The 15167-nt window shown below is 42.6% G+C and overlaps 1 protein-coding gene and 1 long non-coding RNA gene across 4 annotated transcripts in view; one reads left to right on the forward strand and one right to left on the reverse strand.

Annotated features, from left to right (window-relative positions):
- LOC122549071 (nucleolar protein 4-like) overlaps window positions 1-2728 on the forward strand; it is a 349310-nt gene extending 346582 nt beyond the window's left edge. For all 3 annotated transcript variants that reach the window (XM_043688281.2, XM_043688280.2, XM_043688282.2), the window contains one exon: window positions 759-2728. In XM_043688281.2, the coding sequence (XP_043544216.1) occupies window positions 759-961 (203 nt within the window). In that variant the 3' untranslated portion in view covers window positions 962-2728. The remainder of the gene's footprint in view (window positions 1-758) is intronic.
- The window catches only part of LOC148150178 (uncharacterized), a 77882-nt gene extending 65641 nt beyond the window's left edge, over window positions 1-12241 (reverse strand). Inside the window, exon 1 of the long non-coding RNA XR_015756997.1 lies at window positions 6071-12241. This is a non-coding gene — a long non-coding RNA (uncharacterized LOC148150178). The remainder of the gene's footprint in view (window positions 1-6070) is intronic.
- Window positions 12242-15167: the final 2926 nt, after the last annotated feature.

Genomic DNA, 15167 nt, shown 5'->3' on the forward strand with positions numbered 1-15167 from the left:
GCTGAGAGAAGTTAGGTATATAAAAGATAAGTGTGGAGGTAGGGTGGCCGGTGTGTCAGTTTTATAGAATGTCAGATAGATAAGAATGTAAGTAGCTAGGTAGGTTATGGTAGCAGGTATGAGACAGTTAGAGGGTTGGATGCCAGGAGTATAAGGTAGTGATTAAGGAAGCAGTTAGGATGCAAGGTAGGTGAGGATCAGAGGGTGTGAGGGGTCAGAATCGATAATTGGGAGCAGTAATGAGAGGGAATTCAGAGTTAAGTCAAAGTTGAGTTAAACAGTTATCCAAGAGTTAGATCAGATTTTTCTGGGTAACTATTAAACTTAGGTGAGTCAGAAACGTCTGAAATCTCCAACTCTTAGTTCAGGGTTGGGGACTTCTTCCAGAGGGTTTCAGACATTGTGCAATTGCCTGCAAGAAAATTTCACTTTACCAGTCAATTTCCAATTCGTCTACTGCATTAGAATTTCCACATAGTCGTGACATGCATATCCAATCTACACTGCTGCAACGTTTATCTTCTCATCAGAATTTCTGGGCCATTATATTTCATTTTTGTTGTTTTTAAAGATTTACAGTACATGATCTGTTATATATTATATCCTACCAAGGGAAAGTTGGAATATCAAATATGTAAGTAATTTTTTTGCTTATGGAATTATCAAAGCAGGAATCATGAGAATGATTTAAAATTGTGGAGAGATATTCATTTAGAAAGGAATCCATGTGTAGAGTAATGTTTCAATTCTGTTTAAAGGACCAGCAGATCTCAGCGTGAAGAAGTCACTTGCATCACACTCTGGGTCATCCAACGTTAACAATTCCAAAACCCCACCAGCTCAGCTGAGCCCAACTGAAATAAATGCAGTACGGCAACTTGTTGCAGGATATCGAGAGTCAGCAGCATTTTTACTTCGTTCTGCAGATGAGTTGGAAAATCTAATTTTACAACAGAATTAATTCCTGATAAGCTACCCTCGTTGCTGTTGATGTTTATATTTTCTGGGGCAAATGCATTTCCATTACTCTACGGTACCATTGAACAATAACTATCACAGTCTCCCATCATATCCCTGAATATAAGACATATTGGAACACCTCTTGTCTTTTTGTGGAACAATTGCCTTTTTAGCATAAGGCTTCAATCTGTTCTATTTCTTACTTTCTAACTGAAGTAACAAAAAAAAACACAAATATTTAACCATCTTCAAATGACTGAAAGCCAATTAAAAACAGCAGCATCAATATTGTCTTATGTTCCAAGTGCAATATGATTTTAAAGGTGCTAATAGTTTATTTTGGACAATTACAAGATGAAAAGAGTTTAAGAAGGTTTTAAAATAATCATGTTGTAGTAGTTGTGGAGCCGAAGTTGGGAATTTGGTGCTGGTTTTCAGGGTTGTGATGACAGATTTATGGGGAGTTATCTGAGCCAATATCATTTATCATATTGGTTTTATACTCCAACTATTATCTATTCCCCATCTCACTCTCAAGTCAGTCTGCCCCTATGTTCAGGTAAATTCAATCCTGAAAACTAATATGGTGCCTGGATAAATGCATCTGAACACGAAATAGACAAGTTGTTTATTGGACTAACTTAAATCTGATGTTTGTTGGAGAAATGAATTAAAAAAACTATGAGATGTATTTCACTGTAGGGTGTATATTTTGCAAGTAACAATCTGAGAACTTTGTACAGTTTAATTTTAGAGAATTCTATGAGAGGATGTCTTCAGACACCATTTACTGTGGGATGTATTTTGCTGTAGGTTGTATATTTTGCAAGTAACAATGTGAAATCTTTGTACAGTTCCATTTTACAGAATTCTATGAAGAGGCCAGAAGACATTTTTTGATGTGATGTGCAAAATGTGCAGTTTACTGCAGTATTTTGTTGTTCCCTGAAATCTGTACTGACCGGATGCAGTTCTCTCACAATTACTGTGGGTGTACTTAAATTCTGTCAATTATTTTATAAATTATTACTTATACACAAATTGATGTTAATTTCTGTTGTTTAGGACCATTTTATCAGTAATTCTTGAAAAAATTGCTTTTCATATTAGAATATAATTTAAATTTTGTATTTTGCTGTGCACTTAGTGAAGAGGTATAGTGGAAATCCCTGTATAGTTTCTACACTTGTAAATTCCTTAATTTGTCTCATTCATGTTGATTCTCATTTATGTTTTAATAATTGTGTTTAATGAATCAGTAACATTGAGTAGATGTTTTTCAATTTGTTAACAACTCCTGACTGTGATTGTGAACTGCGTTATGTGCACTTTGTTCTATAGTAATTGGACAGCACTGACATCTAAGCTTTTTTGTAATGTTTATTTGATTGATTGGTATACTGTTTAACAAAGTCAAAATGGTTGGTATTGTAGGTGAATATAAATGTGAGAAAACCGTCACTGCTATAATCCAAATATTTGTGGATTGTTCCTTCTGCAGCATATACCTCTTATTAGAAAGCTGGAACCAATAAATATTGAACAAAATTAGTTTTGAAACATCTTGACAGATAATGCCAAAATATATTTGTAGTGGAATGCAAATGCCTTTCTGTCCTTGATAACACCTGAGTTTAGTAGATTCTATCTATGCACTTGCTATTCTAAAGCAATTCTATGCATTGCCCAGGAAAAGGTTCTATCATAGTCTTTATTTACATCAATTGTTGGCTGTGTTTAAGAGCTTAAAAATGTGTTGCTGGAAAAGCGCAGCAGGTCAGGCAGCATCAAAGGAGAAAGAGAATCGACATTTCGGGCATAAGCCCTTCTTCAGGAATGAGGAGGCTGTGCCAAGCAGGCTAAGATAAAAGGTAGGGAGGAGGGACTTGGGGAGGGGCGTTGGGAATGCAATAAGTGGAAGGAGGTTAAGGTGAGGGTGATAGGCCGGAGAGGGGGTGGAGCGCAAAGTTCAGGAAGAAGATTGCAGGTCAAGAAGGCGGTGCTGAGTCTGAGGGTTGGGACTGAGAAAAGGTAGGGGGAGGGGAAATGAGAAAGCTGGAGAAATCTGCATTCATCCCTTGTGGTTGGAGGGTTCCTAGGCGGAAGATGAGTCTCTCTTCCTCCAGGCGTCGTGTTGCCATGGTCTGGCGATGGAGGAGGCCAAGGACCTGCATGTCCTTGGCGGAGTAGGAGGGGGTATTAAAGTGTTCAGCCACGGGATGGTTGGATTGGTTGGTGCGGGTGTCCTCCTATGTCCACCCGATGTGGCCTCCTATACATTGGGGAGACAGGCTGCCTACTTGCGGAACGTTTCAGAGAACACCTCTGGGACACCCGCACCAACCGACCCAACTGCCCTGTGGCTGAACACTTTAATTCCCCCTCCCACTCCGCCAAGGACATGCAGGTCCTTGGCCTCCTCCATTGCCAGACCATGGCAACTCGACGCCTGGAGGAAGAGAGACTCATCTTCCGCCTAGGAACCCTCCAACCACAAGGGATGAATGCAGATTTCTCCAGCTTCCTCATTTCCCCTCCCCCCACCTTTTCTCAGTCCCAACCCTCGGAATCAGCACCGCCTTCTTGACCTGCAATCTTCTTCCCGACCTCTCTGCGCTCCACCCCCTCTCCGGCCTATCACCCTCACCTTAATCTCCTTCCACCTATCGCATTCCCAACGCCCCTCCCCCAAGTCCCTCCTCCCTACCTTTTATCTTAGTCTGCTTGGCACAGCCTCCTCATTCCTGAAGAAGGGCTTATGCCCGAAACGTCGATTCTCCTTCTCCTTTGATGCTGCCTGACCTGCTGCGCTTTTCCAGCAACACATTTTTAAACTCTGATCCCCAGCATCTGCAGTCCTCACTTTCTCCCTGTGTTTAAGAGATCCCGCTTCTGCAGTGTAAACTCAGTCTTCAATTTTGGAAGAGCAGTTATGATCCAATAAAAGCAAAATACTGCAGATATTGGAAATCTAAACAAACAGAAAATGCTAAAGAAACTCAGCAGGTCTGGCAGCATCCGTGGAGAGAGAAACATAGTTAATGTTTTGAGTTTGGTATGACTCCTCTTCAGGCACCCCCTTCACAATGTTGATGCTACAATCAGTCACTGGATATCTGAACAAGGGAGACCACCACTGTGCTCCAGGATCACAAAAACATCTGGGTTTGCTTAACATGCTTCCAACAAAGCAAAAATCCCCTGTTCTCCACTGGATTAATATCAATATCAGAGGGACAAGGCCATTAAGTGGCCATGGGTGTTGCTGGATGCTGATTGGTTGGCAAGTCAACTTTGATTGGCTGAGTCTTTACGATATAGTAAGCATGGGAAATGAAAGGCTCTCTTGAAAAGTGCAAGAATTGAAAATATTCTCTTTGCAGAAAATGGATTCCTTAATATGAAGGTGTACTTCTGCTCTTTTAAGCAAAGAAATTGTGGTTAAACAGACTCTAATGGAGCACTGAAATTAATTAACAGTTAGTAGAGACTTACATAATGAAATCAAAACTTATTAAAGCAAAATAACATTGAATGTACACTTCTAGCAAGTGTAAGTTATTAGTGCAGCTATTAATGCATTCTGGATTGTTCAGCATTTTCTCCCCAATCATGGAATCACTTCTTCCAGAAGATACTTTTATTTGGGTTTTGTAAGCACAGACTGGCTGAGGGCTATTGTGTGTGCAGCCTAATAAGAAGAGACAAAGGAATGTGTTTTTTAATTTAATCAGCCTATTTTTGGAATATACAGCCTACATACATTGCAATGACACTGCAATTCATACATAGCTCTGCTCAACTATCTTGGAGATGGTCTGGCAAGACTTTCCACTGACCATGCAGTTGGTATGCCAGTCTGGACGGGAGTTGCTTCTGGGGAGGCTGTCCAATTCCCATCATAGTAGACCAGACCTTGGCCAGGCACCCCTAGGAGCTAGCACCTCCCTTCTTTGAGCTCCCCCCTCCCTCCCCCCCCCTCCCCCCCCCCCCCCCCAGAAAACAACATGTTCTCCACTGGATCTGACCCCTGACAACTCTCTCCACCAGACTTCATTCACACACACACACCTCCTCCAGCAGACCCAACCCAATCCCTCAACCACTCTCACTGTCACCACTTGTCCCAGCCCTTCATCATCAGACCTGGTCCTGACTCCACTGACTCCATATTTTATTCTAGGCATGACCCAACCCAACCACCCTAAATATTGGCAGACCTGAACCACACAGACCCAACGCCCCTCATTCCCTCACCAGAGGTGATAACCCCGACTCCACCCACTGCTGGACCTGAAATCAGACTCAACACCCATCCTCCTTGGATGCTGCCTGAACTGCTGTGCTCTTCCAGCACCACTAATCCAGAATCTGGTTTCCAGCATCTGCAGTCATTGTTTTTACCTCAACACCCATCCTTCCCATTTCCTGCCAGAATAACTCCAGCTCACCCCAACCTATTATAAACACATACTGGCCCTCCTGCAACCTTGCTCCCTGTCATTCCCACCCACTTCTCACAGCAGCTAACCCCCAACTGTCACCCTATTTCCCTACCTATCAAAACTCAACTCTCTCAGCAGCTTAAAACATCACACTTAAATATTTATCCTTTGAAATGGGCTGTCAGGAACTTTGAAATTTCAGAATATGGCAGCTGACTGCCAAGGAAAAGGAGCATGCTTTGCTACCTTCTGACAGTTCTGTATCCAAAAGAACTGACCAATACTAATCAAAGATCGGCTTCTCTCCTCAAACTCTTGAGTTGGCCAAATAGCATTCACAAGTAACATTAATATACAGTTCAAAATGTGCTTTCAAAGTCTGCAAAATCTCTCCAGGTTCTGGCCTTTTGTGTTAATCAGTGGGATTTAGACTGCAAGATCACATTCTTTCCATATCACTGCTAGCAGGATTACAACTCTTACCTGCTCAGGAATTTATAAGAAAAGAAATCTGTTGCTATTTTACAGTTCTGACATTGAGAATAGAAACACTTTCAATTTTGTCTTCTATCTCCTTTCATTTCCACATGAGCAGAAAATAAAAATATACATTTTGATTCACCAAGTTATTCAAAGTGACAGACTGGTTTATTTTTACCACATACTTGCTGCTCCTTTTAGTAGCTGGCTTTCTTACAGCTCTGAAAATCCACACAGATGCACTACTCCATTAATAGATTCATTGCTTATTTACTGGCTTCCACAAACTTCACACAAAAGCATTTATATTAGAGGTAGAGGTCATGTGACTACAGCAAGCCAGCCAATACATGAAGGTATAATTACATTTCTCCAAACACTTTGGAATGTCCTTGTGGTACGGTTTTAACCTGAGACCACAGTTTAATTTCTATTTTGTATACTCAGGAGTAGAGAATATTGCAAATATCATTGAATTCTCAGTGAAGGGATATTTCTCAAATTTGCTTTATCATCAGTCTGTGCCTTCAAGAACTGACAGAAAACGGAGATAGTTCAGTTCCAGTTATACATCCATCTTTTTCTCTTAGCTGCTTGAAATACAGATCATTACTGTATTTTCATGTCTGGGCTTATTGTTTTCCAAATTGGATAATTTGCAGGCAGCTCTTTCATCGTGAATATATGAAATGTATCCATCAAGGTGCAAATCAAACAAAACATACAAATCTGAGTCGTAATGTCTTTTGAAAATGTTAATTTGGCAAAATTTCAGTTTGTGAAATTAACAAAATTTAAACTGGAAAGGGTGCAGAGAAGGTTTACAAGGATGTAACTGCGACTGGACGGTTTGAATTATAAGGGGAGGCTGGATAAGCTGGGACTTTTTTTCCTGGAATATAGGAGGCTAAGGAGTGACTTATAGAGGCTTATAAAATCATGAAGGGCATAGATACAATCAATAGCCAAGGTCTTTTCCCCAGGGTAGGGGAGTCCAAAACTAGAGGGCATAGATTTTCAATGAGATGAGGAAGATTTAAGAGACACCCGAGGGACAGCGTATTGCACATATGTGATCCATTTGTGCAATACGCTGCCAGAGGAAGTGGTAGAGGTGAGTACAGTTACAACATCTGAAGACATTGGATGGATACATGGATAGGAAAGGTTTAAAAGAATATGGGCCAAATGCAGGCAAATGGGACTAGGAAACCTAGTCAACATGAATGAGTTGAGCAGAAGGTCTGTTTCCATGCTTTGTGACTCTTATGACTACAGAATTCCAAATGTGGTCTCACCAATGTCTTGTATGAATGAAGCATAACCTCCCTACTTACAATTCCATTTCACAATATGTTATAATTTTCTGTTAGCTTTGCTAATTACTCGTTCTGTCTACCATTCATATATTAGTGGACCCAGATTCCTATGCATCACAGCGCTCTGCAATCTCCCAACATTTGAAAGATTTTCCTTTTTTATTTTCCCTGCCGACTGGACAATTTCACTTTTCCCCCATCATACTACATTTGCCAAATATTTGCCTATCTCTTAACTTATCCATGTTGCTTTGCAGCGTCCTTACATCCTCACAACTTACTTTCCTATTAGGTGGTCACTTGTGCAAGAAATATCTTCAACTGCAAAACTCCAAGTTTTGGAACTCAAGTCGCAGCTGGAATCACTGGTACATCTGTGAAAAATACTGTCCACATAGTTCTCAGCTTCACAAAGTGGTCACACAATAGATGGAGGCAGGCAGGAATAGAATGAGTCACCCTCCTAACTCTGCATCCTCCTCCAGTCTTTGCATACTCCCTATCTCTGGAACCTCCTCCAGTCCCTACAGTCTTCCTTATGTCTGTAACTTTCCAGTTGCTTCAAACCTCCGTAACCTCCTCCAGTTGCTAAAACACTGTCTGTGTTATCTTCTCCAGCTCCTGCAATGCTTTCTGTATCTCTAATCTCTTCCAGTCCCTGCAGTCCTTTCTGTCTCTAACTTCTACCAGTCACTTCAACCCCTCATTATCACCACAACAGTCACCAGCCCCTAAAGCACTTTGTCGCCTCTTCCAGCCACTATAGTCCTTACTATCTCTGTAATCTCCTCCAACTCCAGGGGGGGAGGTAATGATACAGTGGCATTGTCACTGGAATAGTAATCCAGAGATCCAGGCAATATCTGGATGGTGGAATTTCAATCTAAAATATCTGAAATTAAGAAGATAACCATGAAATCATTGTCGATTGTCATATGTTGATTGTCGATATCCTGGTCTGGCCTACAGACGAATTCAGACCCACAAAAATGTGGCTGACATCTTTGTGGTTGATTCTTAGCTGCCCGATGGAATGGACTAGTAAGCCACTCAATTAAACTGCCACAAAGTATCAAAGGAATGAAACAGGATGGACTACCTGGCATCATTTTAGGCATTACAGACAATAATGGCGCAATGGTAGTCTTCTCTACCCCTGAACTGAGAGGCCCAGGTTCAAGTCCCACCTATGCCAGAGGTTGATTCGAAAAATAGGTTAAAGGAAAATGAACTCAGCCTTGTTAACCCTGTAAAGTTGTCCTGTTTAATAAAGAGACAAATGCTTAGAATATAGAGAACTGTCTCACAGACTAGTCAAGCAGCAGTCTGACACAATCATAGTCATGGAATCATGTCTTACAAATAATGACCCAAGCACCCTCATCACCACCCCGATGTTTTTTTCCTATTGCACCAGCAGGACAGATACCACTAGAAATGACATTATAGTGACATACACTTGGGAGGGAGTTTCTGAATCTTCGAAATTGGCTCTGGATCACATGAAGGCATGCATCAGATCAAACAAGGGCAAGGAAGCCTCTTGCTGATTGCTCATAGTACATGGTCCACCCCCACCCACAGCTGATAAGTCATGATACCTCCATGTTCAACATTACATAGAGGTACCCCTGAGGGTATCAAGGGCACAAAGTAAACCCTAGATGGAGACTTAAATGCCTTCACCAAGAGTGGCCAGTCATGGCACTGCTGCCCAGTCTGGTCAAGTGCTAAAGACAGTGATGCTAGACTAGATCTGCAGCAGTGAGGGAACCAACAAGAAGGAAAAAAACATACTTGACCTCATCCTCACCAATCCAACTGCCACAGATAAGTTTGTTCATGACAGAATTGGTAAGAATGACCACTGCAGTTTGCTTGTGGAGACACAGTCTCATGTTCAGATAGAGGGCAATTGTAATCAAATACAATCTGTAACTTCTAACCCAGCATACCCTGCTATGTAACGCTACCATCAAGTTAAGGGATCGACCACAGTTCAATGTAAAATGCAGGTGGAAATGCCAGGAACAGCATTAGATACACGTATAGATTGGGGGTGAGATTCCAACCTGGTGAGTTACAACACTTTCCTGATTGCTTTGAAATTTTCTAAATGCCCTCTTTTCACTCCCTTATTTTTAGTCATAGCTTCTAAATCTTCACTTTGACAGATGTTAAGCTAATTGGTCTGTAGTTTCCTGCTTTCTGTCCATATTTTTGAATAAAAGGAGTTACATTCGCTATTTTCCTATCTTTCCAAATCTGAGGACTGTTGGAAAATCAAAAATAAGTTATCAATGTTTCACTAACCATTTATTTTTAGGCCTGGTGGCTCAGTGGTTAGTACTGCTGCCTCACAGGGACCCAAGATCGATTCCAACCTCGGGCAACTGTCGTTGTGGAGTTTGCACATTCTCCCAGTGTCTGCGTGGGTTTCCTCCGGGTACTCCAGTTTCCTCCCACAATCCAAAAATGTGCAGGTCAGGTGAATCAGCCATGCTAAATTGCCCATAGTGTTAGGCACATTAGTCAGAGGGAAATAGGTCTGGGTGGGTTACTCTTCGGAGAGTCGGTGTGGACTTGTTGGGCCGAATGGCCTGTTTCCACATTGTAGGGCATCTCATCTATTATAGAGTCCATCAGGACTTGAGGACTTTTCACCCCACTGTTTCTAAAATTTGCTCACTATTCATATTCATACTATTCCTCTAGAGACTCTAATTTTTTTGAGTTCCTTTCTCCCTGCCATTTTGTGATTTACAGCTATTTCTGAAACAATACTTGTATCCTTTATAATGAAAAGCCGAAACAAAACACTTGTTCAATTTATCTGTCATCTCCTTATTTTTTGATATTAATTACCCGGACTCATTTTCAATAGGAATAATGCTCACTCTAATAACCTTTCTCTTTTTAAAAAAATCTATAGAAAGTCTTAGTACCTGCTTTTATATTTCTAATTAGTCTTTGTACCCTATTTTCTCCGTCTGTTAATATTTTAGTCACTCTTTACTGTTTGTAATATTCTGATCTGCCTTCCAACTCCATGCAATTTTATACTTTTTCTTTAAGTTGGATACTGTAATTTTTAAAATGTCTATTCAGTGTATTCTGAAATATCTCTGTAAATGTCTGCCACTGAACTTCATTGACCTATCTGTAAAACTAATTTGCCAGTTCAATTTAGCTAGCTCTAGTTTTATATCCTCATAATCACTCTAAACAAATTTTAAATTGGCTTGCACCTATTGTCCAACTGGATTCAAATTTCAATTATGCTGCTACATTTGATCATCTGACTTTTTCATTTTATGGGAAAGTTAAAATGCCCCATAACTAGTACCTTCTGACAAGCTGATTTCTTTCTTTATTTTCCATCCTACCATTTGGCCACTGATAAGGGGTGTGTATACCACTCTCACAAATGTCTTCTTGCCTTTATAGTTTTTCATCTCTACCCAACTGCTTTTACAACCTGGTTTCCTGAACTTGGGTTATCCATTTCTATTGTGCTAATGCCACAGAGCCACCCATTTAACTTTTCCTTGTTCCCTATCTTGTCATGTACCCTTCAAAATTCAAAACCTTTGTTTTTCTACAGCCATGTCTCTATAATGACTATCTGATTGCACTTCTATTTAAAATCTCAGTTCAACTGTTTTGCTTTGAATGCTATGAACATGTGGTTACGCAACCTGTAATTTTATTCTTTTATTATCTTTGGAATTGCTAACCTTACCTGTTGATTTATGCTTAGATATGTACTCTTTCCTGCTTTCACATTCTATTTATCCTTATCTATTTTAATACCTTCCTCACTTGTCTCTACTCTTTGATTTATGACACCCTTCCAAATTTGATATCCTTTTAGTTTTATTGTTGGTCAACAGTGTAAGTCCCAAAAGGGGATCTTCAACATCATTCTCCTCCAACCAAGGTTCCCTCCTGAATTCTTAAGGTTGTTAATATGTCCTTTGGTTGCAGAAGACTACCTCCTTTAGGTTGATAGTTGGGAGGTTGGAAAACAGCATCACAATGAGCCATTAAAATTGGTTCTCACCCATATTGCCATTCCCAAGTGAACCTGGTTGCTTATTTTTCTGTAATCTCCCCCAGAATTTAAAAATGAGCACTTAGGTTCTGTATTAGAGAACTATCAGTAAAGGAATATTTGTCCTTAAAAAACCCAGGATATTATGCAACTATGCTGGGATTTATTTCAGAATGGCAGTCATCCAATGCAAAATTGAGCAATGAGCGGTTGTAATTTATTTTGTATTCTCCTGCTACGTTCAATTAAAGTCCAATTATTAATCTTGTCATTCTTCTGCACCTGCATCTAGTATTTTATTGTATACTGGCTATATATATATTCATATCAAATATGCAAACTGGCAGGGGGTTCAAATCAAGAGGGAATAATCTTAAAATTAGACCAATATCATTAAGATTTAAATCACACTTTTTCATTGGAAAGGGAAGGAAATCTGGAAGCTGATTAACTGAATTCAGGACTTATGGAAAACAATTTGGGATAAATAATGCTTAGATATAGATCAGTCATGATTGAACTGAAAGACAGACAAGACACATTGGGTCAATTAGCCTCCTTCTGTGCTCTAAGATACTGGACTAGATTTAATGGGCACCATGTTTTTCCCCCAAACTCCATCTAATAGGTCAGTGGGGAGTCTGCCCATGGAAACAATGCCCCGCTGTAATTGACAAGGTTTGAGGCAGGATATCTGCTCCTAAACGATAAAATCTCCCATCTTAGAGTGCTGCCGCCAATCAGTTCCCTTTGGCCATCATCACAGGAACTGGCCACCAGGGAGTATGAGGGAAGAGTATACTCATGTCAGGGAGGCAGCCCATGCAAATGGAGTGGGGCAGACTTGAAAGGTGAGAGGTAGGGCTTTTAAAAGTGTATGTCTGACCTCAGGTACCCCTGATAGGCAGAGGACCTGTAAAGCTGGTTTTGCACCACTTGTCCCCTGCTTGCCTGATGTTAGCCTCAATAGCTCCTGCACTGCCCCTTTGGAATAGGCCACCTCTGCTTTGAGTAAGGTGGTAATGGAGATTGGATGAGGCCCATAAATGGCTAGTAATTGGCTCAAGGGTGCACTATCAAACAAAGCCCCAATGTCCATCTATAAAATTTCATACAGGGCTTTTGCAGGGGGCTAAGCAGTAGAAAAGCCTCTCGTCGAATTTCAGACATCCTCCAAGCTTCAAATCCACTGATGAGAGGAATAAAACCAGCCCAATAAGATTATATGGCTTTATACAGAAGCTCACTAGGCTAAATGATACACCACTCTTCCAAAGGCAGGATTTTGCAGATGGCAAAGTTTCCCACTGTGCCACTCAACCATTTTAAAGCTATATGGGATGTTAATTGGCTGCAAATAATACTTGCTTCACTCATTCAAAATCTAGTCTTGCCTCAAAATCAACTAACAGCCCATCTGATTGGTCAGCAGCGTGATTAGGTGTGGTAGCCACAGCTCGCCTACACAGATTCCAAATACTGTGAACAAAAATACAGCTAAATGTTGGGCCAGGAAAGGGTGTGATGAGGAAAGGAAAAGGGTGAGGACAGGAAAAGGGGTAAGGCTGGGAAAGGGGGATGGGAGGGGGCACATCATGCAGGAAAGGCAGAGGCAGCTTTTGGGTGGCCTATCAATTGGGAAAGGGGGCCATTTTGGAGGCATCACCACCATTTCTTTATTTTTATTTCAAACATATACTTTATTCATAAAATAATTTGTTGGTCTGTACAGTTGGTCATGCCATACATACGTAAACATTTGCATACAGAGATCAGTATTTATCATTTGTATATACAGGTCTGTATGTTTATCAATCATATGTCCACATATTTAGCTGAGGCGTCAGCAGAGCCCAAAGGACTGCGTGGGCCCCCTGTGCTTCTTAGGCAGGAACATGTTACACGGTGGTCTTTCCCCACCGCGCCTTGGCAGCAGCTGCCCCAAGCTTCAGCGCGTCCCTCAACACGTGGTCCTGGACCTTGGAATGTGCCAGTCTACAACACTCAGTCGGGGTCAACTCCTTCAGCTGGAAGATCAACAGGTTTCGGACCTCCCAGAGAGCGTCCTTCACCGAGTTGATGATCCTCCAAGCACAGTTGATGTTCGTCTCGGTGTGCGTCCCGGGGAACAGGCCGTAGAGCACGGAGTCCCGCATCACGGCGCTGCTCGGGATGAACCTCGACAAACACCACTGCATTCCTCTCTAGACTTCTTCTGCATAAACACATTCCAGAAGGAGGTGTGAGACAGTCTCGTTCCCCCCCGCAGCTGCTTCGTGGGCAGCGTGCAGTGCGGCTGAGAGTCCGGGCGTGCATAAATGATCTCACAGGCAGAGCCCTTCTCACCACCAGCCAAGCCATGTCTTGGTGCTTGTTGGTAAGTTCTGGCGATGAGGCCAAATGACTTTGACAGTCTGCTCAGGGAACCGCTCGATAGGATCCGCCCTCTCCTTTTCCCAAAGGGTCTCAAGGACACTACGTGCTGACCACTTCCTGATGGACTTGTGGTCAAAGGTGTTTTTCTTCATAAACTTCTCCAATTACTCGGACCATTCCGCGGCAGCGAGGCCAGGCCCATCCTACGCAACACCGGGGACAGGTAGAACCTCAGTACGTAGTGACACTTGATGTTTGCATACCGCGGATCCACACATAGCTTGATGCAGCCACACACAAAGGTGGCCATCAGGGTGAGGGTGGCATTGGGTGTGTTTTGTCCCCCGTTGCCCAGATGCCCTTCGGACCCGGTCCATCTTTGATCTCCATATAAATTGGAAGATGGCCCGGGTGACTGCAGCGGCACAGGTTCTGGGAATAGGCCAGACCCGTGCCACGTATATCAGCAATGACAGTGCCTCACACCTGATGACCAGGTTTTTTCCCATGATGGAGAGCGACTGTAGCTAGCATCTGCCCAGTTTCTGCCTCACTTTGCTGATACGGTCCTCCCAAGACTTGGCACACGCCCTAGCCCCCCCGAACCAAATACCCAGCACCTTCAGATGGTCGGTCCTGACGGTAAAGGGGATCAAGGCTTGGTCGGCCCAGTTCCTGAAGAGCATGGCCTCGCTCTTGCCCCAGTTTACCTTGGCCCCCGAGGCCCGTTCGAACTGGTCACATATGCACATGAGTCTGCATACGGACAGCGGATCTGAGCAGAAAACGGCGACATCATCCATGTACAGGGAGGCCTTAACCTGCAGGCCCCCGCTGCCAGGCTCGCATCCTTCCTGATGGACTCGGCAAAAGGCTATATGCAGCACATAAACAAGGCAGGAGAGAGAGGGCAGCCCTGCCTGACTGCAGATCTGACTGGGAAGCTATCTGATTCCCACCCATTGATTGAGACTGCACTGACAATGTTGGTGTAGAGCAATTTGATCCAATTGCAGATTCCCTCCCCAAAGCCCATTTTGGAGAGAACATCTCTCATATACGTGTGATATCCTATCAAAGGCTTTCTCCTGGTCCAGGCTGATCAGGCAGGTGTCCACCCCTCTGTCCTGCACGTAGGCAATCGTATCTCTGAGGAGTGCGAGACTCTCAGCGATCTTCCTGCCCGGTACAGCACAGGTTTGGTCAGGGTGAATCACCGACCCCAGAGCAGACCTGACCCGGTTGGCGATAACCTTTGACAGTATTTTGTAATCTGCATTCAATAGTGAAATTGGTCTCCAATTTTTGAGTTCCTCCCTCTCCCCCTTCTGCTTGTAGATGAGGGTAATGATGCCTTTCCTCATGGATTCACTCATGGTACCTGCCCGAAGCATACTGACATACGCCTCCAGCAGGTCCTGGCCAATCAAGTCCCACAGAGAAGAATAGAGCTCGACCGGTAAGCTGTTGCTTCAGGGAGTTTTATTCTTTTCGAAGGACTCGAGGGCCTTGGTCAGCTCGTCCAGAGATAGC

Source organism: Chiloscyllium plagiosum, unplaced genomic scaffold (genome assembly GCF_037043375.1).
Source record: "Chiloscyllium plagiosum isolate Xiang-an unplaced genomic scaffold, Cpla_swu_hap1 HiC_scaffold_4, whole genome shotgun sequence".
In the NCBI taxonomy this organism is placed as follows: Eukaryota; Metazoa; Chordata; class Chondrichthyes; order Orectolobiformes; family Hemiscylliidae; genus Chiloscyllium; species Chiloscyllium plagiosum.